Source organism: Dermacentor variabilis, chromosome 9 (assembly GCF_050947875.1).
Source record: "Dermacentor variabilis isolate Ectoservices chromosome 9, ASM5094787v1, whole genome shotgun sequence".
Taxonomy (NCBI): Eukaryota; Metazoa; Arthropoda; class Arachnida; order Ixodida; family Ixodidae; genus Dermacentor; species Dermacentor variabilis.
The window spans coordinates 147069957-147095039 of record NC_134576.1 but is presented as its reverse complement, the minus strand read 5'-3'; the positions used below and the strand labels follow the sequence as shown (position 1 = coordinate 147095039).

The 25083-nt window shown below is 46.4% G+C and overlaps 1 protein-coding gene and 1 pseudogene across 2 annotated transcripts in view; both read left to right on the top strand.

Annotated features, from left to right (window-relative positions):
• The window catches only part of LOC142557789 (copine-8-like), a 69041-nt gene extending 44238 nt beyond the window's left edge, over positions 1-24803 (top strand). For both annotated transcript variants that reach the window (XM_075669907.1, XM_075669908.1), the window contains exons 13-14: positions 13145-13305; positions 14518-24803. In XM_075669907.1, the coding sequence (XP_075526022.1) occupies positions 13145-13305; positions 14518-14762 (406 nt within the window). In that variant the 3' untranslated portion in view covers positions 14763-24803. The remainder of the gene's footprint in view (positions 1-13144; positions 13306-14517) is intronic.
• Positions 5970-11792, top strand: LOC142557913 (uncharacterized; annotated as a pseudogene).
• Positions 24804-25083: the final 280 nt, after the last annotated feature.

The window sequence follows — 25083 nt, the reverse complement described above, 5'->3', positions numbered from 1 at the left end:
GCTCACTATTGTATCCGATACGGACATACCACCCGACATGTGTGTGCTTGTGCCCGTCTCTTGCTCTACCGCGCCAGACGCTACAGTACTTTTTACACCATCGCCGATTTTTCTACGTCGCAAGGCCCTACCTCTCCCATTTGCCGTACTCACCACTGTGTCTGGATTATCCTCAATGCTTGTGTGTAACCCGTCTCACTACCATGTGACGTTACTGCGCGGCGAATCACTCGGTCGTGTTCAGCCCCTTGACCCGCTTCACATTCTCGATGTTTCCGACGACACGGCCTGTTATGAACTCGACGCCCTCACTTCTCCCGTGCCGTGCACATCATCATCATCATTGTCGCCGTCCTCGTCAGACGTTCTTGAATCTGTCGTAGACGCCGATCTGCCGCCTCCATATCGCCAACAAGTCTTCGCGCTTCTTCAGAATTTTCGCTCGTCGTTTGACTGTGACCAACTATCTCTGGGGCGTACGGCAACCGTCACTCACAGCGTCCACACTGGTTCCCATCCTCCTTTACGCCAGCGACCATACCGCGTGTCGGCAGCCGAGCGAAAGATCATTAACGAGCAGGTCGACGACATGCTGCACCGTGGCGTCATTCGCCCTTCCCACAGTCCTTGGGCGTCTCCTGTAGTATTAGTATGCAAGAAGGACGGGTCAATACGCTTCTGTGTGGATTACCGTCGACTCAATAAGATCACTCGTAAAGATGTCTATCCGCTGCCTCGGATAGATGACGCCCTCGACTCCTTGCAAGGCGCGGAGTACTTCTCATCTTTGGATCTTCGCTCCGGCTATTGGCAAGTGCCGATGGCAGATGATGACTGTGAGAAGACAGCTTTCATCACGCCCGATGGCTTGTACGAATTTACCGTAATGCCATTCGGGCTCTGCAACGCGCCCGCTACTTTCGAGCGTATGATGGACACCATCCTTCGCAACTACAAGTGGAAAACATGTCTGTGCTACCTTGATGATATCGTGGTGTTTTCGCCAGATTTCCCGACGCACCTCGTTCGCTTGCATGAGATACTGACCTGCCTCACCTCTGCTGGCCTCCAACTTAACATCAAAAAGTGCCGTTTTGCTGCTCGCAAGTTAACAATATTGGGTCACGTTGTATCGAAGGACGGCGTGCTTCCTGACCCAGCCAAGCTTCGCGCGGTCGCAGAGTTTCCGACGCCCACTACTCTTAAGGCGCTCCGCAGCTTTATAGGGCTCTGCTCTTACTTTCGGCGTTTTGTGCGCAATTTCGCGACTATCATCGCACCACTGACCAATTTGCTTACCGCTACCAACGGCATCTCCGCGTGGTCAACTTCCTGTGACGAAGCCTTCCAGCAACTACGTCGCCTACTTACTTCGCCACCGATTCTTCGACACTACGATCCCACAGCGCCTACAGAGGTACATACGGATGCCAGCGGTATCGGACTTGGTGCAGTCCTCGCACAACGGAAAGACGGCTATGACGAGTACGTCGTCGCGTATGCGAGCCGCACTTTAAAGAAGGCAGAAGCCAACTACTCAGTAACAGAAAAGGAGTGCTTGGCCATTATTTGGGCGCTCGTCAAATTTCGTCCATACCTATATGGTCGCCCTTTTGACATTGTCACCGACCACCATTCACTTTGCTGGCTGTCCTCGTTGAAGGATCCGTCAGGTCGCCTAGGGCGATGGGCACTTCGCTTACAAGAATATGATATCCGCGTTGTCTACCGATCGGGCAGAAAGCACTCTGACGCCGATGCGCTTTCCCGATCGCCGCTACCTTGTGATGTGGCTTCAGTGTCTCCGCTCTTCGCATCCATGTCAGCCTTCAACGTCGCTGATATGCCGGACGAGCAGCGTAAGGATCCCCTGCTTTCAACTATGCTGAATTTCCTCCACGACCCATCCGCCACACCCTCTTCTCGAACACTTCGTCGCCAAGCCGCTCACTTTACTGTCCGCGACAACGTTCTTTACCGCAGAAATTATTTGCCTGATGGTCACAAATGGCTCCTGGTGATACCACGACACATGCGTTCTGACATATGCGCTTATTTTCATGCTGCTCCTCATAATGGTCACGCCGGTGTTCTGAAAACGTATACTCGGCTAAGGCAGCGTTTCTACTGGCACGGCATGTATCACTTCGTGCGCCAGTACGTACGCGCTTGCACGGCGTGCCAACGGCGTAAAATTCCACAGCGCCCTTCTGGTGAGCTACAGCCGCTGCCCTGCCCGGCTCGGCCCTTCGATCGCGTCGGCATAGACCTATACGGGCCACTTCCCTGCAGTTCCTCGGGTAACCGATGGATAATTGTAGGTGTCGACCACCTGACGCGCTACGCCGAGACTGCCGCACTCCCGGCAGCCTCTGCGCGCGAAGTTGCGTTCTTCATCTTGCGGAACTTCGTTCTTCGACATGGCGCACCACGCGAACTGCTCAGCGACAGGGGACGTGTCTTCTTGTCCGAAGTCGTCCAAGCCCTTCTCGCTGCATGCAGCATCGTTCACCGCAAGTCTACAGCCTACCACCCGCAAACGAACGGCTTGACAGAGAGGTTCAACCGCACACTCGGTGACATGTTGACTATGTACGTCGCCTCGGATCACAGTAACTGGGACACTGTTTTGCCTTTCGTCATGTATGCCTATAATACGGCCACACAAGCTACCACTGGCTTTTCGCCCTTTTTTCTGCTGTATGGACGAGAGCCCTCGTGTACTATGGACACAATGCTCCCATACCGACCCGACGCTTCCGAATGCACGACTGTGTCTGAAGCCGCCAAATACGCCGAGGACTGTAGGCAGCTCGCGCGAACCCTTACGACCGCTGCTCAAGGTCGTCAAAAGCTGCGGTGTGACAGTGACGCGCTTACACCAGTTTTCCCGACTGGTTCCCTTGTTTGGTTGTGGGTCCCGCCTCACAGCCCTGGCCTTTCGACCAAACTCCTTGCACGCTATGATGGCCCCTACCGCGTCATAGACCGTACCTCCGCTGTCACCTATGTTGTGGAACCTGTGACACCTTCACCCGACCATAGGCATCGCGGGCGTGACACGGTTCATGTCAACCGACTTAAGCCGTACTATGACCCCCTCATCCTACCTACGCCGTAAGTCGCCAGGATGGCTCCTCTTCTCTCCCGGGGGCCATCGTGGTGAAGACGAAGAAGAAGAAGGCGCTCTTGTGTCGGCTGTGCGCGTGATCAGCTTTCGTCTACTGCCAGTGCTACTAGACTGGGCCTAGTGCCTCATAATAAATCATCTTATTACATCTGTAACATCATTTTAGTGCATGGTGCTCTGCGCCAATTACTCACTGACCGTGGCCGCAGCTTTCTGTCGGCAATCGTCGAGGACATCCTTTCGAAGTACGTTGCGACCGACCACCACGACTGGGATCTTCACTTACCATATGTAACATTCGCGTATAATTCATCGCATCACGACAATGCCGGCTATTCACCATTCTACCTCTTATATGGCCGAGAACCCGCGTTGCCCTTAGACACTTTGTTGCCCTCGGCCACACGTTCAGCCACTGAATACGCCCACGATGCGATCACACACGCCGACCACGCGCCCCAGCTCGCCCGCACGCGTCTTGAGGCCTCACAGGAGCATCAGAGACGCCTCTATGATTGCCACCATTGCGACGTGCACTTTACTTCGGGTTCTCTGGTGCTTCTCCGGTCACCCATTCGACGTGTGGGCCTTTCTGAAAAGCTGCTGTCGCGCTACACTGGCCCATACCGTGTGGTGCGACAAGTGACCTATGTCACGTATGAAGTCGTCCCCGCCAACCCCTCAGCGTCATCGTCGGCTGCAAGTGACATCGTTCACGTGGCGAGACTAAAGCCATACCATACACCTTTCACCGCGGATGTGTAGATTAAGCACCGGGACGGTGCTTCTACTGCCGGGGATGATGCTACGAAACAGCCACCACAGTGTGGCTGCACTGAAGAGGAGGAAGACGATGGGGACCCGCTTGATATAGCGTCGTCATTGTGGCCTTCCGTTAGCTTCCTCTGAATAAATTTATATAGCATTGGGCTACAGCTACACGTAACAATATTTTTCACTGATTGACCTCCGCTCAGGCTACTGGCAGATTGCTGTTGATAAGAAGGATCGCAAGAAGACAGCCTTTATTATGCCTGATGGACTTTTTCAATTAAGAGTCGTGCCCTTCAGGCTTTGCAATGCCCTAGCGACGTTCGAGAGAATGATAGATGCCATGCTCTGAGACTTGAAGTGGACTATCTGTCTGTGTTATCTCGATAACGTAATCATTTTTGCTCCAACATTTGAAACCCACATTGACCATGCTCTGCCATATGTCGCCTTCGCGTACAATTCGTCTCGCCATGACACTGCAGGTTACTCACCGTTTTAACTACTGCTTGGCTGTGATCCCGTTTTGCCCCTGGACACTGTACTTCCACAAGTCACACACTTGCACACCACTTATGCCCACGATGCAATTTCTATGGCAGCACAGGCCTGTCAGATTTCCCGTGCTTGCCTCGCTGATTTCCAGGCTTCCCAGAAGTCCCATTATGACATGCACCATAGGGACGTGCAATATTTACCTGCCTTCCTTGTGCTCCTGTGGTCACCATCTCATCGTGTGGGCCTATCGGAAAAACTTCTGTCGCGATATTGCAGTCCCTACCGAATCCTGCTACAGCTTTCGAATGTGATGTATGATATTGCTCCTGAAGAGCCAGGACCGTCGTTCGTATAGCCAAGAACTGATGTTTTTCATGTCTCCCATTTAAAGGCCTACATGCGTGCCCTTGCTGGGCCATAATTGCTTGCGTAAGGTCGGTGGACCAACGCTGATGGCGTAGTGTCATGATGCAGAACAGGACATGCAGACAAGAGACTATGAGGAAGAAGTGCTGTTATTGCAGGGGCGCTTCCGCCGCCATGTTCTAGTGTCAGCTGGTGCCTTCAGCATTCACCTTGCATAAACAACATTCGTGCTTGTCTCCGCCTCGCAACAATAAAGAATTGAATGAAATGCACTTGTGAGGTTAAAAAGTACTGAACCAGCATATTTGCCTGCATCAATAAGGATCTTCTCATAAAAATTTTTGATTGTTAGGCTGGCATCAAAAGGTACTGAAATTTTAGGCATCCTACGTGACCTGTTATGGCTCTAGGAAGCACGCTGGTGCATTTGTTGACGACAGCCATGGTGCCATACACTTTCGGGTGGGCAAGTCCACTGATAAATGCAGGCAGGGAAAGGCAGCAAACTTAGAGTCCACAACTGTTAGTGCCAAAAAAAGAATTGCAGTAGAAGCCATCTCCCGATGACTGTCAACAGTAATTCGTTAGCATTGAATCGATATAGCGAGAGAATGTATTGCCACCGTTGAAACAAGTTATGTATGAGGTGTGTACTGCAGTGGGGCTCGTCTTTCATGCTTCCCTAAGGACCCTTAGCGACATCTAGCATCTACCCAGTGCATTCATGGTTCAGCTTGCTAAAGCACTGGCATGAAAGGCGTTCATTGAAAGCAGCACATACGCAGTGCATTTGTGGCGTAGCCTGCTAATGTGTCAGGTTGCTGTCCTCAAGAAACCCTTCTGACATGAGTTCGATTCCGCTCAGCATCAGAGAAAATTAAGGGGTCTTTTTCATCATCATAGAGTGGCACTTTCTTAGTGGCACATACCTTATTACCCTAATTATTTTGTAGCGGCAGCGGCATCGGCGTCGCATGAGTTACTAGATGCTCGCGTCCACATGAGACATGAGCGGCTGGCACACTCTGGCACAGGCTAGCGTTTCGAAGGAGGATTTTTAAAAAATGCTATGCTAAGAGAAGGAGTTTCGGTTTTTCCTCTCCCGCGAGAGCCCAAGACTTTACCGGTCTATGTGGTCGCTTGTCGCTACAGTTTGGTGACCGCGGACGTGATACTGCTTTACACTCCTGTGGTAGAGACGACCATGGACCAGACCAATGCTACAAGAGCTCAAGGCCAGAACCCTTCCAAGGAATGCGGTGAGCCCTCCTGTTCGGCCATCGCTATCCGCCTCCCACGGTACTAAGACCAGCATCCCTTGGTGTGGTTTCTTCATGCTGAATCGCAATTTCAAGTTGCTGGTATCCGCTTTCAAGCCTCAAAGTTTCATTATGCCGTTGCAGCGCTCTCGCCCGCCGCCATTGACGAAGTAGCAGATTTGTTTAACTCCCCATTGTCTACAGCTGCCTATGACGATCTCAAGGCAGCCTTGCTACAGTGCACAGCAGCTTCACAGCGTTCTAGCATCCAGCAACTTCTGTCCGCTGAAGAACTCAGCGACAAATGCCCTAGTCAACTTCTTCGCCGAATGAGGCAGCTGCTCGGAAACAACGCGAGATCCATCGACAATGCGCTGTTGCACGAATTGTTTTTGCAACAACTCCCGGCTAATGTGCAGATGGTCCTGGCGACAGCCTCTACCATGGACCTTACCGGACTTGCCGCTTTGGCCGACGAAGTCATGGAAGTAGCCGCCCCAACCATCGCAACCACGACATCATCCCCGGGTGACAATACAGCCGCCCTGCAAACACTTCCCTGCTCTTCAGCAGTGCAATCTCCGCTCAACTCCTTGTGTCAGCACCTGGAATGCATCATCTGTGGAGCGGAACATCGCCGCATGTCATCTCGTCGCCCACGCAGTCGTAGTTCCAGCAAATCAAGACGCAAAGGCACCCGCAATGAAACATCAACAACAATGTCTGGCGTTTGCTGCTACTACCGCCGTTTTGGGAACGATGCCCGTCAGTGTGGGCGTCCTTGCGTTTGGCAAGGAAACAGGCCGGCCGACCTCTAACAGCGACGAGTGGTCCGGCCTAACACACAAGTCGCCTTTTCTACATAACGGACAGAATTATGGGACAACGATTCCTAGTCAACACAAGAGCTGACGTCAGCATTCTCCCCGCCCACCACTCCGACCAAAAAGCGACACCTGTGTCGTTTTTGCAAGCTGTCAACAGCACCAGAATTCCAGTTTTCTCGTCACGCTCCGTTATGCTAAACCTTGGCCTTCGAAGAGCGTTCCGCTGGATCTTCCTGGTTGCTGACGTCCGTCGTGCAGTCATTAAACTAGACTTCTTGCACAACTATGGACTCCTTGTCGACGTCCAATGATGCCGTCTCATCGACTCCGTGACCCAGCTATCCATTCCCGGCGTCCCATCACCAGGCACATTGGCGATTGCGCATATTTCTGCCATGTTGGACGAACCTTTCACCGTGCTCCTACGCGAGTTTCCCACTCTGACGCGCCTGCCGGACTGGACGCAACTGGCGCAACATGACGTGTGTCATCACATCATGACCTCCGGCCTACCAGTCTATTTCCGGCCCCGGCGTTTGTCCCCGGAGAAACTCAAGATCGCTCGTGCGGCGATCGAACACATGCAGCAACTTGGCACCATCCACCCTTCCTCCAGTAATTGGGCATCACCACTTCACATGGTGCCTAAGAAGACGGGAGACTGGCGCCCATGCGGCGATTACCGGGCACTAAACAACATTACAATTCCTGATCGCTACCCTCTACCGAACATTCAGGACTTCACGGTAGCGTTGCATGGTGCGACAATCTTTTCTAAGATCGATCTCTTTCACGCCTATCATCAACTACCGGTCGCTGAAGAAGACATTCCCAAGACCGCCATCACCACACCCATCGGTCTTTTTGAATTTCTCTGCATGCCTTTCGCCTTACGGAACGCGGGCCATTCCTTTCAGCGGTTCATCGATTCTGTCACCCGAGGCTTGCCTTTCGTTTTTGCATACATTGACGACCTTCTCGTCGCAAGCTCTTCCGCAGAAGAACATCTTCACCACTTGCGGTTGTTGTTTTCACGCCTTGCTAGTAAAGGAATTGTCATGAACGCTGCCAAGAGTGAATTCGGTCAACTTGAAATCGAGTTCCTCGGTCATATCATCGACACTAACAGCATTCGACCACTGCTTCCAAGATTCGCATCATCGAAAACCTTCCCCAACCGACCACACTCACCAAGCTTCGCCAATTTCTCGGATTTGTCCATTTCTACCGCCGATTCATTCCCGATTGTGCACAACCTATGGCTCCACTAGATGCTCTGCTGGTAAACAAACGTAAACAAGTGCTTCTGTGGTCTGAAGAGGCCACTGACGCTTTCACAAGAGTCAAGTCTGCCCTCGCCGACGCCACGCTGCTCCCAAAGCCAGACGCGCCGACTGCCATCATGATCGACGCTTCAAACACTTCTATTGGTGCCGTTCTGCAGCAATTCATCGACAATGTGTGGCATCCACTCGCCTTTTTCTCCAAGAAACTGAAGCCTGCGCAGTCCCGCTACAGCGTGTTCAGCCGGGAATTACTCGCCGTTTACCTCGCTATCAGACATTTTTGCCATTTTCTAGAAGGCCGTGCAATCACTGTCTTGACTGACCACAGGCCCCTTGTGCACACAACGAATCGGTCGGCGTCCTGTTACTCGCCCCGCGAGATTCGACACCTTTCCTACATCTCCGAGTTTACAACAATGTTCCGCCACATCAAGGGCACCGACAACGTTCCAGCCGACATTCTGAGTCGTGTCAATGCTGTTTCCACATTGACGTCGGAACCTTTCATCATCAAAGTCGACTTACTCGCCAGTCAACAACGTGACGACATTGAACTTCGTACACTCCAGAATTCGTCAACGTCCCTGAAATTGGAGGACGTCGTTGTGACCCCACATGGTACGTCCGTCGTCTGCGACACTTCTACCGACACACCTAGACCATACGTTCCGGCATCCCTTCGCAGGCGTCTATTCGAACCCGTGCTCAACCTGTCACACCCTGGCATACGCGCGACACAGAAGCTTCTTTCTAGTCATTTCGTTTGGCCTCGGCTAAACGCGCAAGTTCGCAATTGGGTTCACTGCTGTTTGTCGTGTCAACGGTCTAAGATCCAGCATCACCCCATCCCACCTGCCAAGTCTTTTCTTCCACCGGATGCTCGTTTTGACTAAAGCCCCTCAATTTCCCAAAGTAGCGCCATTCACTTCCCTCCTCCTCCGCTCGGCGCGGCCTCGTCGGTGGCGCCGCCGGTGGTGGGCCTGCCGTAGCAGACGACGGCTAACACGCTACGGGAGGAAATCCGCAGAAAAGTTCGTTCGAGCCCTGCGGAGCAGTTTTTTCAATCGAGATCTTTCTTCGCCAGTCGGTAACTGGCCTTTAGAATTTCGTCTTGGAATTGCGGAAGAAATAGAGAAAATTACCATTATTGAAGGAGTATTTAAGGCGTAAAGCGCGCGACGTTGAGAGTTCGTGTTGCTGAAACACGACGCAAGCACACGGTGTACTCAAACACGCGCGTAATTACCAAAGTTTCAGGTGTTGACAGCGTGAAGGTATGTGTACGTGGTTTCGTAGGTTCATTCACGTACCTGCAGGACACTTTTGTTCGGTCGGCGCGTGAGAGATTCCGGCTGTGTGCGGTCAGCAATGCCTGGCAACAGGGCCGTTTTTTTCATTGCGGGTTGCTTTGGTAATCGTGACGATATATTATTTTTTTTTACAAGTACTGCTCCAGGAGGGCACATGTAATGGCTAACGGAGGCCTCTGAAGAGCACGTAACATTACACTAATGCAGGCGTCGCAGGGAGTGTTCACATACAAAATTGGCTGTCCGCGATCTTATACCCCCTTGGCATGCACAGGCTTCGGCAAGCCCCATCCAGCCCTGGTTCTAGCTTTGGTGTTCCCGTTGCCGCTTTGGTGCCCTGGAGGCGCCGTCAATAATACGAAATAATGACAAGTTGTTACAACTAGTAAATAAAATTTATTGAAGAAATACAATCGCGCCGAGGCGCCAACTTCTAAAGCAGCGCTAGCGCGCGAGTATTATGAAACGCCAACGAGGAATTTACCGGCCCACGTACGACTCTACGATCAAAGTGCACGTTAAACATCCCCAGGCGAGCTAGATAAAGTTATCCTGAGCCATCCACTACGACCTCTTAGCTTTAGTCGCTTCGGAACGTTAAAAACGTTAATCACCACAAACCAAATCAATGCATGCGGGCGTACATTCGAAGCTAAGACTGCGTCGTAAGTCATAGTGAGCCTTGCAAAAGCGTCGATAATGTGCTAACTTCTGGTGGAGCTCAAAACACACCCTGAATAAAGTCGCTTTTATGTCACAGGCCAGCTGCAGATGCGTGCATCTCACCGCAAGACAAAACTACATGAAACAAAGAGAGCACATTCGAAAAAAGAAGTCAAACAACGCGCTAAAAACCACGCAGAGCATGAACACACACTTTTTCGAAGCGGAAGGCGTGAACTAGGCTCAAAATAAGAGGTTGTGAGTAGCCGTGGCCCTTACTTCACTAAGCCGTGCGTTCTTTGTCACTTCCTCGAAGTCAGCCCGCCCGATCCTGCGTATCCACACTTCTTTTTGTGTAGCGCCCGCCGGACGGCAAAGCAAAAAACTTTTTGCCCTCGCTGTGTCTGTTGCGGCAACCGAAGGCGCAGCAGCATGGCATCGCAATTATGTTCTCGGCCCTGCACATTCTATTACGCTAACGCACTCTGTCAGTCCGCCTGCCGTAGTTTCGTCGCGCAGGCCCAATAATGGAGGTCGGCGCGCGCTGGAAAGAAAAAATATACAAAAGCGCGGCGCCTGCTCCGCGCTGGAAAGAAAAAAATACACAAAAGCGCGGCGCCTGCTTCCACGTGACACAGATTGGCCAATGGGGGAGCGGAGGAGGCTGGGGAGACAGGAGACGTCGAGGAGGACCCGCCAGGGTGAGCGGGGTGTCGGAAAGATCTAAGAATGGCGCTACTTTTGAAAAATTGAGGGGCTTTAGTTTTGACACCATACACCTGGACCTCGTCGGCCTTCTCCCACCTTCAAAAGGTTACTGCTACATAGTGACATGCATTGACCGCTATACACGGTGGCCAGAAGCTACACCAATATCTGGCATCTCAGCACCCACTCTTGCAGCAGCTTTCATGTCTGCATGGATCAAGGTTCGGCTGCCCATCCACAATAATCACCGATCGTGGTCGGCAGTTTGATGCAGCACTCTTCATCGAGCTACTCAGACTACTCGGAATGACGCGTTTTCACACGACTGCTTACCACCCACAGTCCAATTGTCTAGTTGAACGTTTTCACCGGCATCTCAAGGCATCCCTTATGGCGCATGAATCGCCGAAGAAGTGGGTCCTGCATTTGCCCCTCGTCTTACTTGGCATCAGAGCCGCACTCAAGAGTGAACTAGGTTGCTCCTGTGCTGAGCTAGTCTACTGCACTCACCTACGCCTTCCGTGCGATTTTTTTGTCGCCACCACCAAGACACTTATGCCATCACCTGCCGACTACGTTGCCGAACTGCAAGCTTCCTTCAGTCAGATATGCCCCATGCCTACACGTTTGCAAGAAGCAAAGTCTCTCCCACACTCTGCTCTGCTACCCACGTTTTTGTGCGTAACTGTGCCGTGCAGAAGCCTTTGCAGCCACACTACTCCGGGCCATATTGTGTTCTCGAGCATCGTCCGCCGACTTTTGTGGTGAATGTCAATGGTTGCTCAGACACAATTGCCCGGGAACATCTCAAACCCGCCTACATCGAAGCACCCGTGCCATCGGCCCCACCAATATGCGACGCAACCCTGCTACATCCTTCGACGACGCCTCCATACGTGACACCCAAGACCAACGCCAAGACACGCCGCGTCACATGGACTTTCCACCGCTCGTCAAATTTTCCTCCTCTCTAGGGGGGGAGCCCTCTGTAGCGGCAGCAGCATCGGCATCGCGTGAGTTACTAGACGCTCGTGTCCACATGGGGTACGAGCAGCTGGCACATTTCGGCATGGGCTAGCGTTCTGAAGGAGGATTAAAAAGAATGCTATGCTAAGAGAAGGAGTGCCAGTTTTTCCTCTCCCACGAGAGCCCGAGACTTTACCGGTCTACGTGGTAGCTCATCGCCACAACCTAATTATTCAGAGATGTTCATTGAAGAGCAGCGCATACCTACTGGCGCATACCCAGTAACCCAAGTTGGTATCAAAAAGGTTCCTTGAAGACGAGCACAGACCAAATGGCATATACTCAGTGCTCCAAGTCGGCATCAAGGAATTCCTTCGAACAGCAGTGCTGACTCAGTCCTGCATCTACAGTGACCCATGTCGAAAGAGGTTTGTTGAACAGCGGCATGTGTGTACACATGTCAGTGAGCCAAGTTGGTCCGACCATTGGCTTCGAACCCGGTTACCTCAGCATAGCAGCCCAATGCATTAACTATTTGATCATGGACAACTTGGTGAACCAGGTAGGCGGAAAAGCGGTTAGACACTAACGCACAAATTCCCAGGAACGTTTGTGAAGTACCCTGGGAATGCTAACACATTAAAAAAAACATGAAATGATATTGGTCCTGAAACTTCTACATGGTTTTCATAGTGCATGATAGGAATGTGCTGTCCAGTCATGAATCCCTACATTGCTTACAGTGGTTGCCTTTATGTGTTTGGTGGCACATGATGTCACTGGCAGCTTGCTTTGTATCTAGAAACTAGATCTTAACCAGCTTGCGCTCCTACATGTTTCAAACAGGCTTTTAGTGACAAAGCTGTTATTTTTATCAGCTGCTTATTATGTGCCGGTGGTACACATTAGCAGTCTATTTAAACAAATGGCTGAACTCTTTTAGTTGACAGAGACACAAAAAAATAAGTAGCTATGAATGCCAAACAAAAATTAAGTTCACCAAATGGCCGTTGTGAATTCAAAGCAATAAATTCTGTTGTATAAACCTCAAATGGCACTATTTTGGCCTACCTGCCTTATGTAAATAATGCAGCGCAGTTGTGACATGCAGCTTTGCTATGGTCTGGGAATGGCAGTATCGTAACTTACTAAGAACAACATTCCATTTGTATCATAGTACCTTGCTGGTGAAGCAGCGCACAAACACGGACACAGTGGAGACAAGCAGGAATAGACGACACTCTGCTTTTCTCCACTGTGTCCGTGTTTGTGCGCTGCTTCACCAGCAAGGTACTATGATCACTCCCCAACTAGCCCAACTTTCCACGTTACTGAATTCCATTTGTATGTTCTGTTTTAGGTTTGCAAGAAGTTACTGTGATGGCCGAAGCTACTTTGTGCTGCTCATCATCACAGACGGTGTCATCAGCGATATGCCACGAACTAGGGAGGCCATTGTACAGGCTTCCTCCCTGCCCATGTCAATCATCATCATAGGTGTGGGCAATGCCGATTTCTCAGGTTTGTTGGCCAGCCACCGTCCTTTGTGTTTGCAGCCACTAAAGAATGGGCAGGTATAGGCTTTTGCAAAGCATTCCCAGATAGAACCAAAGCGTGTTTTCAAGTGCAGGTTCAAAAAGTTGACAGTCACTTTAGCATACGCTAAAGAGGATGAAGGCAAAAGCCTGTGCACTCATGAGACATTCATTAAATTACTTGACATGCTCATTCAAAGGCTTGTTACTTCCTATTAATTTCTTTCTCCCATCAAAGGTTGTGTGTTCGAGTGCCTTAATTAACTATATCTTAGTTAAATGTGCCTTAATTAACTTTGGCATGATTAATACCAAAGGTTGTGGGTACATCTCCCACGAAAGGTCGAGGGTTCAACCCCCAATTTTAGTGCCATTGAATTCTGGTGCCATAATGGCGGATGGCCAGTTTTTCGACCCATGAGCCATCTAAGGCTTTCACCTTAAAATATCAGTGCTTGTATGTTCAGCTCTATGGAAAGCAGATGCTTTCATTGGCCAGTCTGTTCAGACGCAACTGTTGAGGCAACCGTCATGAGAGCTGATCTGCAGGCTAGCCATTATGTCGTAACACCACATAAATGAATAAATTTTCTTGTCATGGTTATCTCCTAGGAGCTTACAGCATCAGCAACTCCTTAGATATTTGCAATTGCAGACAAATGAGACAAAACCAAAATAGAACTAATGTATTCTTTTGTTTTCATTTCCACCACTTTGTGTGATGTCAGCGTCGTCTCAGCCTGCAAACTTAGTTTGGCGCCTACACCATCTTTCGTGACTGAATATGTGATGTTGCAATGTTGCAGTATAGAATTCTCAACTTTATGCTTTCCTTTTTGCGTTTCATCTGTTCATGACAGTACATGTAGTCACAATGCCAAATCTGTTCTGCAATATCCCACAAGGTGGAGGAACTATCATGAAAGGGAAAAGTTGTCATGCACCTTAATGTAGCAGGAGAAACCCGTATATCTCAAGAAGAGTGCTTTGCAGTTGTGGAAAAATTTGTCCTGGTCTCGGATTTCCTTTGTAGTTTTGTGCCAAATTCGGGTGGATTACAATTTTTCCCTTTCATGCAGTTACCATGTTCCACATGGCCTTTTCTCTCATAGAGTGTGTGAGCTGCTCTGTATAATGAGGCTACTGTCTTCCTGCTGTTTCCAGCCATTGTCCACTACTGCCTCCTTTTTATTTCTAGCCATGGAAGCCCTTGATGGAGATGCCGTGCAGCTGAGCTCAGGTTTCCACCGAGCTGAACGAGACATTGTCCAATTTGTGCCCTTGAACAAGTGCCTTCAAGGTGGTGGCACCTGGCAGAGCAACCAGATGCAGCTTGCCAAGGAGGTGCTGGCCGAGGTCCCTGGACAGGTCACTTCTTACATGTACAAGCACAACATCAAGCCTGGACTGGTCCAGGAGACCGTAGTCCCCCCTGTAACTTAAATATATGGGTATATTCAGACTGTGAAACCAAAAAAAAAAAAAAAAAGAAATTAATGCTGCCCTTTTATTTTTTAAACAGGAACTGAACCTGGACCAGGAGACTAGTATACTTGCTGCCATTTGAGAGATGAACCTGCTCTATAAGGTGACAAAGAAAAAAATAATTCCAAGGCATTTTTGTGATTGGCTTGACAATGTTTTAAACAAAACAAACAACATGTTTTGGCACATAGAAAAGCTGTGAGTGAAGCCACATCAGTTGTAAAAGATTTGAAAAGACTCTAACCAGATGTTTCAGGGGGTTTTTGCTGTTACAATGTTTTCACTTGGAGGATACAAACTTCAGGATGTATCAGCTGAGCATACTACAGAGAAGTTTGGGATGTGTAAAACTAACTCTGGAGGCGTTAAATTGCCAACCTCAGTGTTTTGCATGTTGTGAGTATGTGTTGTTGCTTTCTCTGCTGTGTATAGTTGAGGCAGAAGGCTCTGGCATTAGTATTAAGCTACCATATTCACCTCTGTATAACTCAAACCCTTTATTAAAGTGAAAAGTTGGAAAGTGATGGGTAAAACCTACATGTATCTACATTTGGGTTTGGGTAAGCTTTCCAAATCTGCACACTTTAATGTTAACCAAAAGTTTTCTGAGCACTTCGAGTTCTATAATGACGATACTCATGCAGTGGCCACACTTGCCAGCTTTCTGGAAAATATCCCCTCCAAGATGTCTTTGGACTCTACCCAGTTTCAAGCTGCACCCTCTAACATGACGATATAAGAAATGCCATGTTTCTGTGTAGCAAGTGACAAACCCAGCTCATCTGTAATGATGTGCAGCAAATGTTGTGTGGCCATTGCTGCATTTTGTTTGTGTTGGTGTTATACTTACCCAGCACTCTGTGCGACCCTGTGGTAGCTTCCATTTTCTGAAAACAGGTTAACTCAGATCCCCGTATTTTCAAGCAATCCTCCACTCAACTGAGTGGAGCACAGCGTCACCCCATTGACTGAAAAAGATGCTGCACTTCTCAGGGATGCCTGTGTAGCACCGCTGAAAAGCAGCTGTCCAGGGATGGCACTGCCATCCACTTCCTTGAGTCAAGGTGGAGGGCTGAGTGGAGTAACATTCTAGAATATGGGGGTCCCAGACTGTGCCCATCAAGGCACCAATACCTGTAAAAAGTGGCGCTACGCACAAACTGCCCACCTGACTACCATATATATATCTATGGTAAGGTTCTCTCGTTGCAAAATTGTTAGCCGGTGAAAAAAAGAACATATTTTTTTGTTAAGCTCATAGTTGTATACTATGGCTTATCATGCAGTTTCATCATCATCATCATCAGCCTGGTTACGCCCACTGCAGGGCAAAGGCCTCTCCCATACTTCTCCAACTACCCCGGTCATTTACTAATTGTGGCCATGTTGTCCCTTTGAACTTCTTGATCTCATCCGCCCACCTAACTTTCTGCCGCCCCCTGCTACGCTTCCCTTCCCTTGGGATCCAGTCCGTAACCCTTAATGACCATCGGTTATCTTCCCTCCTCATTACATGTCCTGCCCATGCCTATTTCTTTTTCTTGATTTCAACTCGCGTTTGTTCCCTCACCCAATCTGCTCTTTTCTTATCCCTTAACGTTACACCTATCATTCTTCTTTCCATAGCTCGTTGCGTCGTCCTCAATTTGAGTAGAACCCTTTCGGTAAGCCTCCAGGTTTCTGCCCCGTAGGTGAGTACTGGTAAGACACAGCTATTATATACTTTTCTCTCGAGGGATAATGGCAACCTGCTGTTCATGATCTCAGAATGCCTGCCAAACGCACCCCAGCCCATTCTTATTCTTCTGATTATTTCCGTCTCATGATCTGGATCCGCGGTCACTACCTGCCCTAAGTAGATGTATTCCCTTACCACTTCCAGTGCCTCACTACTTATTGTAAATTGCTGTTCTCTTCCAAGACTGTTAAACATTACTTTAGTTTTCTGCAGATTAATTTTTAGACCCACTCTTCTGCTTTTCCTCTGCAGGTCAGTGAGCATGCATTGCAATTGGTCCCCTGAGTTACTAAGCAAGGCAATACCATCAGCGAATCGCAAGTTACTAAGGTATTCTCCATTAACTCTTATCCACAATTCTTCCCAAGCCAGGTCTCTGAATACCTCCTGCAAACACGCTGTGAATAGCATTGGAGAGACCGTATCTCCCTTCTGATGCCCTTCTTTATTGGGATTTTGTTGCTTTCTTTATGGAGGACTACGGTGGCTGTGGAGCCACTATAGATAGTTTTCAGTATTTTTTACATACGGCTCGTCTACACCCTGATTCCGTAATGCCTCCATGACTTCTGAGGTTTCGACAGAATCAAACGCTTTTTCGTAATCAATGAAAGCTATATATAAGGGTTGGTTATATTCCGCGCATTTCTCTATCACCTGATTGATAGTGTGAATATGGTCTATTGTTGAGTAGCCTTTACAGAATCCTGCCTGCAGTTTAATTTTATTTAAAATGTAGCTGTTTTGCTAGTTTTTGGTACAGTTATTCTGTTAATTCTTTACATTTTTTCATCATCAGACTTACTTCTCTACTTCTTACATGGACTTGTGAGGGTATCGCATTTATGCATTCTTCTACTCATTGCAAAATCTTGCCAGCTCACATGCACCCCTCTGTGAACAAAACTCAGTGATAACTTTCTTGCTCAACTGCAGTGCACAAAGTGCAAGAAACTGGTATTCCATTGATCACGCATGCAGTGCTCTAATCACTTAGCACATCCAAAATACAAAAGAAAAAAAAACAGCGTCATTTTTTCCAATACAATACAGTTTTATTTATTTGGAGACATACATACTCAATTATGCTGATCCGCCCAAGCACAATGTGCTTGTTTGGCAGATCAGGCAACTGGTAGAGTTGGTGCATGCAGTTCAAGTTTATGCGCCGAAAATGAAATATTAATATTTAATAAAAATAAATAATACTTTATGCACTGTAAGTAGCGCAATCAAACAGAAGTACATACAGAGCATACAGATTTATATAAAACGAGAGAAAAACCCCCAAATTTCATCTTTTCAGGAAGAAGTTCAGGTAATTTATACAAATGCTACAGTTGACACACACCGGTTTCTAATATTTTTCGACATTTTATTTTTACCATTAATAGAGCAGAAGTCATCATCAAGCTTGTTCAGTACAGCTGGTACACAAAGGCTTCTCGTATTTTTACCATAGTGTGTAAAAACACGCGGTTTGACATAGCGCTCTGTCTTGCACAGTGTGACCTCCTTGTTCATTAGGGTCTTGTAGTTGTTGTGGTAATAGCGTGCAATCATCATGAAGTGAAAAAGCTCACGGATTGGCAGCACTCCCAGCATGCTTAGTTTATCTTCTATTGTGGCTGATTGCAAATAAGTGCCGTAAGTTATAGTGTTAATTATTCTTCTTATTACAGAATTTAAAGCTTGAGCCTTATAATCCGAGCAATTACCGCGTAGCATGATTTCATACTTAAGAAGAGGTTCTACCAATGATTTATAAATTAAACAGCTAAGATAAAGCGGTGATTTCCCTCTAAGGTGGTACATCATGGCCACCATGGCTCTTGTCTTTTTAACAAGCTAACATGATTCCATGTCAAGTGCTGGTCCTAGAAAATACCACAGTACTTAATAACTGGTTTCACTGGCAGACAAACACATTTACAATGGTAACAATTTGATGAGTGCAAGAATAATGTTTTGAAAACGAAATTGCTTTATGGGGGTGCCTAAAACGTGTGTTTTGTCTTCTTGAGGTTTAAGAAAATTGAATCCCGTGAGACAAGTCAATGGCTTGGTCTGGAAGCCTGGAAGCTTTCCATTCCTCTATCACATTTACTAGCCTCAAGTACCAGCGCTGTATCATATGTATATTGAGATACTCTAGATGTCAACTCCAGTAAACCTAAATCGGAAACACACATTAAAAGTAAAGGACCAAGTGTACTTCCTTGTGGTGTACCTAATTTAACTAACCTTAAATTACCGTGTATGCCACCAGTTTTAAAACACTGGAGCCTATTGGTAAAATAATTAACTTGATTTCGAAATCCTAGCCCTCTTAATTTTTCTAACAAAGCATGATCGATCGTATCAAATGCCTTGGATAAGTCCCATGTCTGTGCATGTCTCCTAGACATGTGATATCTATATTTGTTTTTTTTTTATGTATTTGTCCCTTGTTCATTTTCGTTTCTTGTTTGGCTTATTGACACGTAATTTGTACATGCACGTTTGTTACCATATATTTCATTTTTGTATGTCCACCTGCTATGGTCCCTGATGGGACTGACAGTATTGAAAATAGATAAATAAGACAAGGGCTAGAACAAAGTTATTTTTTTCTATCACAGTGTTAACAAAATTCGTAAATTCAAGCACTGTAATTGTATTGCTATTTTTTGTAAAGCCAAATTGTGCCGAATCATTCAAACAGTGCTTTTCACAGAATGACTGCATAAACGATACATGTTTTTCTATTATGTGTGCTAAAGCTGACACAATGAAGATCGGCCTATAATTTCCCCACTCACACTTTTATTCCATTTTTGTACGCTGGTCGGACTACGGAGGTTTTAAGTTCATCTGGTATGTCACCAATTTGGAATATTCCATTTAAAACTTTTAACAAGACATTTTTCAGCACCTCAATGTTACAACGCAGGTCAAATGCAGTCATATCCAGGTGGTTTATGAAGCTTCATTCCTTGCATTATTGTCCACAATTCAACTTCTGATAATGGTGGTAGGTAAGCCATATGTGCACAGGCCCGCTGCAGCTGGTATGTACCGTTCTTATCAGCTATCATGCTTCGCATCTTTTCTGTTGCATCTGTGAGAGTGTTATTGAATTTATCACACATTTCCTTCAGGCTTGAACCAGGGAAGTTTCTTTTTATTGTGACGTCAATAGATGCTTTATTCTTTCTACCCATTAGATTGTTCACACATTGCCAGGTTTTCTTGCCATCACGCTTATTCACAGAAACAGACTGTCACATTTTCACAGTTGCTAAATTTCTTGACTTTCTACATTCCTCTCTTAGCTTCGTGTTTGCCGGGTCTTTTCTACATTTTTGCCAGGCCTTGTCCTTAACATAGGACAGTTCCATTATCTCATGAGTGACCCAGGTATTCTTTGTATTTCTATGTTTGATTTTTACAGTTCTGGTGGATTTCTAATATGTTTTTTTGAATATATTGACAAATTTCTTGTATAGGCTGATGTGGTCTAATTCTAATATGGAGCTCCAATCAACCTCCTGTATACATTTATCAACTTTCCTGTTATCAATGATAGATTTAGTAATCGTGGGATAGTCAGTCTTATTGTTTTTGTCGGACATCATGACAATAGACGTAAAGTGGTGATCCGCTGCTAAAAATAAGAAGGAATGCCTCAAATAATGGAACAGTACTTATAAAATCTGTCATTTGAAATCAACTTGCCGCATTCATTTATTGTATGTATCATTATCACCTCATTTAATGATGCTAAAAATGTACACTATAAATAATGGCACTAATCATTTTAAGGCCTCTGACTCTTAATGCCATTAACTTGACTTGGTTGCTTAAGTTCTTACTGGTTACAGAGACATTGTCCGACAAACGTGTACATCAATTGAATTCAAACTGCATGAGTATTCTAAGCTACGCTAGCCGATTTACATTCAACAATGTGAAAAGCACTGATGATTGGGCAAGTGGTGTGAACAGTACCGGTGCACTATCCTGTTTGGTTGTGCAATCTGTCTCTTTTTTTTACTACAATACACTATGAAGAGGACAGGACATATGAACAGCACAGATGCACTGTCCTGTTTGTTTCGCTTACCCATCGGCTGTGTTGTTCACCATGTTTAAAGTAAACTGTACAGCTGCGATAGCAATCACTTCACAAACAAATGCTCTTTATTTCTTGTTCCTGCCCTTGAAAAGAAAAATTACTTAGTAGGGCTTAATCTCCTTCCTTTGCGAATTTAATTTTTGTAGGGAGAATTGCAGAAATTTTAAGTAGAGAATCTTGATTACAAAGGCCTTCTGAAAAGTAGCAATGACGCAGGGGCAGCAGTACCGGCATGCTGAAAAACACGAGATATAGTACCCACATTTCTGGCAACATGCCTGCTGCAGTCTAATGCTGCTGTTGGTAGAATTGAGAAATGCTATTGAAACTGTACCCAACGTACATTTTATATTAAAACTTCTTTCTGGGCGAGTTGGTGTATACTTGACATAAAAATTGTTACAGCGCAAACACATGCAACCACAAGTATCAAGGACGGGACACAAGCGCTTGTGTGCTGTCCTTGATACTTGTGGTTGCATGTGTTTGCGCTGTAGCAATTTTTGTGTACTTTTTATAGCATGTTGAAATTTGAAATATTTTATGCTGATGTTGCTCACTGATTCTTGTGCATCATTGCTGTAAACAGGGCTTGTTGTCAACACCTGAATTCGATGCTGGCTCATTTACATGCGGAGGTTTATTTCTTTATTTTCTTTCTGCGCAAAGTGCTGAAGATTGTCACAGAGTGTCACAAGAAAAGAACAACCATCAAGCACCTGGTTGGAGGTACGTTTGGTGCACTTGCTAGCCCCTAGATTTGAAACCCAGTTTTGTTGAGCAGCACACAAGTTGGGAAGCTTCATTTGTGGGACTACTAGCCTTTAGCATTTTCCTACGCACCGTACCTCTCTACAGTACATGTTATACAAACACCATATATATATGTTGGCATGGTTATTTCTGTGTATTTTGCAGCTGCTTAAACAATTTGTTATTGTTGGGTGGCCTGACCTTTAAAAGAAGGAGAGCACTGCCTTTCAGGCTTTTGTGGAATATTCCATCTTCATGTTGCTTTAATCATGCCAGCTGACAACAGCCCACTTCATTTTTGAATCTCATTTTGTCTTTGCATGAGCACCTAGAGGCCAGAAGCGTAGGAACAGGGCATGAAAAGGTGATCGTATGGCATTGTTATACTTTAATTTCTATTTATTGGGAATCCCTACCTCCTAAGACCTCGTTGTCAATGCACTTTTTTATGCTTGTGTTATCCGCTTAGCCACTCTCACTTTTTTTCCTTTGGAATATTCAAACAGATAATATTTTGATACACCAAAGCTATTTGATGTCATTGAGTATCAGCTCTGGGAACAGGGCTATTGTGAGTTTTCCATGGCACCGGATGCAGTCCAGCAGATGGCGTGATGTGCTGGGTGGCTGAAATTGTGCTGCATGTTTACACATGAGATCCGTATTTGTACCTACTTTGCTGAACATCTTTACACATTTTGAAGCTGCAAGTACAGTATATGCTCGTGTAAGGGCTGCACTCTTTTTTTCTAGAATCTGGGCTGGGTGCGGCCCTTGTACGAATCAGGCCGATGACAGCCCACCAAAGGTTCGTACTGTTTCCGCAACTGTAGCAGAAGGTAAGAGAGAACATAACGCTGCAGTGAACAACCTCAGGTCCCTGACCAGCGCTAACCCAAACGTGGCTCCCTTCTCTGGAGGCGAAATGCCACCGATCTGACTGAAAACACTGCCAACACAGCCAAGATGATGCACCACACAAGGAAATAATGGTGCGGCAACACTGGCTGAGTGGCGTCAACGGAGAAGCAGTTAGCGTCGTCTAGCAGCAACGGAACTAACTTCACTTTCCAACGGGACAGTTTGATAATTTTTGTCATAATTTTGCCCTGCAAAGTTGGGATGCAGCCCTCACACGAGTATATACAGTATTTTAGCCCATGTACAGTGCAGAATAGAGACCAAGGAAATGTAATATTGTGCTTAACTACACCTTTATGACTGTGTTAATCTACTACAGGGAGAAAAAGTTTTTATCAGTATTCATGATCATTTACTCAGGATTCAAGCTGTCTATTCCATCAGTAGCTGGACTGCAACCAGGATAATGGTAGGGAGGTTCTATGGTAATCTACTTCATGCTGCATTGGTGCCTTTGGGTTTCTTATTTTTTTTTTGTTGTTGTTGTGATATTAGGGTGGGTGCATGCTGCTTTTTTGCTCACATGTGAGGAAAATGCCAAAATAGCTTGCCGTCCACTTCAAAACAAGCATTCAAAGCACCTTGTATTGAGGCACAGATCAAATTTTGGCCTCGAAAGACCCTCACTATCATCTGCATAAACGTCTTTGTTTTCAAAAGCCAAGCATAGGATCGAGCTGTTTTTATTAAATTGTTTGACTCATTTCACGTAGGAAGCAAAATGTTTGCCTATAGACAAAGAGAACAGGTTTTACACTAGTAGCTAATGTATACAAGGGAGTGCCAATACTGAACATAAGCTGAATAATTCCAGAACAAATTTTTATCATATTGCGCTATTTCAATACTCTTCTTGAAACACTAGCATGGCCTGCAAAGCTATATGGCTGAGCTCTTAAGATTCATGAAGCCGATTCTTTGTAGTCTAGAGGCCACAAAAAAAAGATGTATTCAACATTCTTGAAGGCTTCTTGATGTTTCAGAACAAATATATCTGCAACGTTCAAGCTGTGTGAATATACATAAGTTTTACAATGACCCGCATGCTTTACGATCAAAATAGGTGTCTTAACGACTGCTTTGCTAACAACCAGTATAGATTTGCAGGCTGTAGAGTTTCAAGTTGTCCAAATGTCCTCTCCATGAAGTTACCTTTTATGGAAAATTTCACTGGTCAATTTTGAGTAACTACCCAAATTCTCAAACAGGTTCTTGAATCACGTTTGAATTTCACAAGTATGCCAGATAAAAGACATAGCTTTACTTTGTATCATTATCACTGTGCATTGCAGAACTTCCAATTTAATCCACATATCGGCAATGGGGCACAGGAGGGTGAGCTGTTGCAAGTAGACCTGATCCAAAGCCACCCCTGAAAAATGCAAGCCCATTCTGAATCGGCCAGTGAAAACAAGAAAAGGAAAAAAACATCTGCTTGAGATTGACCAGTAGGATTCACCTTAAACATCAAGACATAGTTGCAAACCAATGTGGCCAGGCTTTTCAACTATGCTCATCCCACATCTGGAAAAGATCATGAATCCTCTCCAACGACCTTAACATTGTTCTTAGAACCCATTGTTTGTTATATCTGGGTATGTTAATTTTCCTTAGATGGATTATCCACATTGTTGCAACATCTAGTCAGTTGTGAGCAGGCTGTTTCTGTACTCATGTTCTGGTCTTGAAAACATCAAATGCACAATCCTTTATCTTCAAGATCTGTTCTCATTTTGTCACTGTGGACCGTGTTGTGTCTTGCTGCAAGTGCTCTTTCTGTATACTAAGAACTGTCGGAGGAAGTTGGACGCTGTTGTCTGTATGCACCACTGGTAAGGCTGTTCACCCAACTTGATGAGCAGTACATGGATTGGCAGGTATATTATTCCTCTTGTTTTAAACGACCTTATGGATTCTGATATCTAGATTTTTGTTTCAAATTTATTGCCTCTCAACGATTAATCTCAATTAGCCTCTAATTTCAACCATTCAATAGTTTTCAACACATTGCAAACAATATTAATTGTTTATAATATAAACCGTTATTATAAGTGGTTAGTTTTACTTAACAAATGTCATTAGATTAGTACGCGTAATAATTGTTTTAAGTATTCCTTCTTTCCACGAACAGTGGTTGAATGGAATAATCGAACCAATGACCAAGTTTTAAAATCATCATTTTCGGCGTTTATTTCAAGTATTGAGTAAAAATTTCTTATCTTGCTGTGCCACTGCTATGTTCAAGCTCTGTTGACCTGATTTGCATTGTGTTCATTGCTTGTGCTATAGTGTTCTTTATGTGCTGGAATGTATTTCTCTGCGGCTGAAAGCACGCTCCCTCAGGGCGCGCTGAGTCATTGCGCCTGACGCATGTATGGAACCACGTGTCACTGACGTCACGCTGGTTCTACTTAAACGGCTGTGAAAATAAAGACGGGGCTCTTTCCCCTTGCTGGCGTTTTGGACTACAGTCGTCTCCTGTCTTTCGTCGATCACGCACTGATAGCGGCGGCGCCGATACGACATGGTGTCAGAAGCGATGCGATCCACCCACTTTTAACAGCAATTGAAAAGGGCCTCGAGACGTCGTCAGAAAGGGAGGCTGCAATGGCCACTGCATCGCCGCCGGGTCTTCAGCAGCCGCCACCGCTGGACTTCGACACTACCTCAGAGTGGCCGGCGTGGATACTGCACTTCGACGACTAACGCTATGCGTCGGGCCTGAATGAGCGCCCGGAAGAGGCACAAGT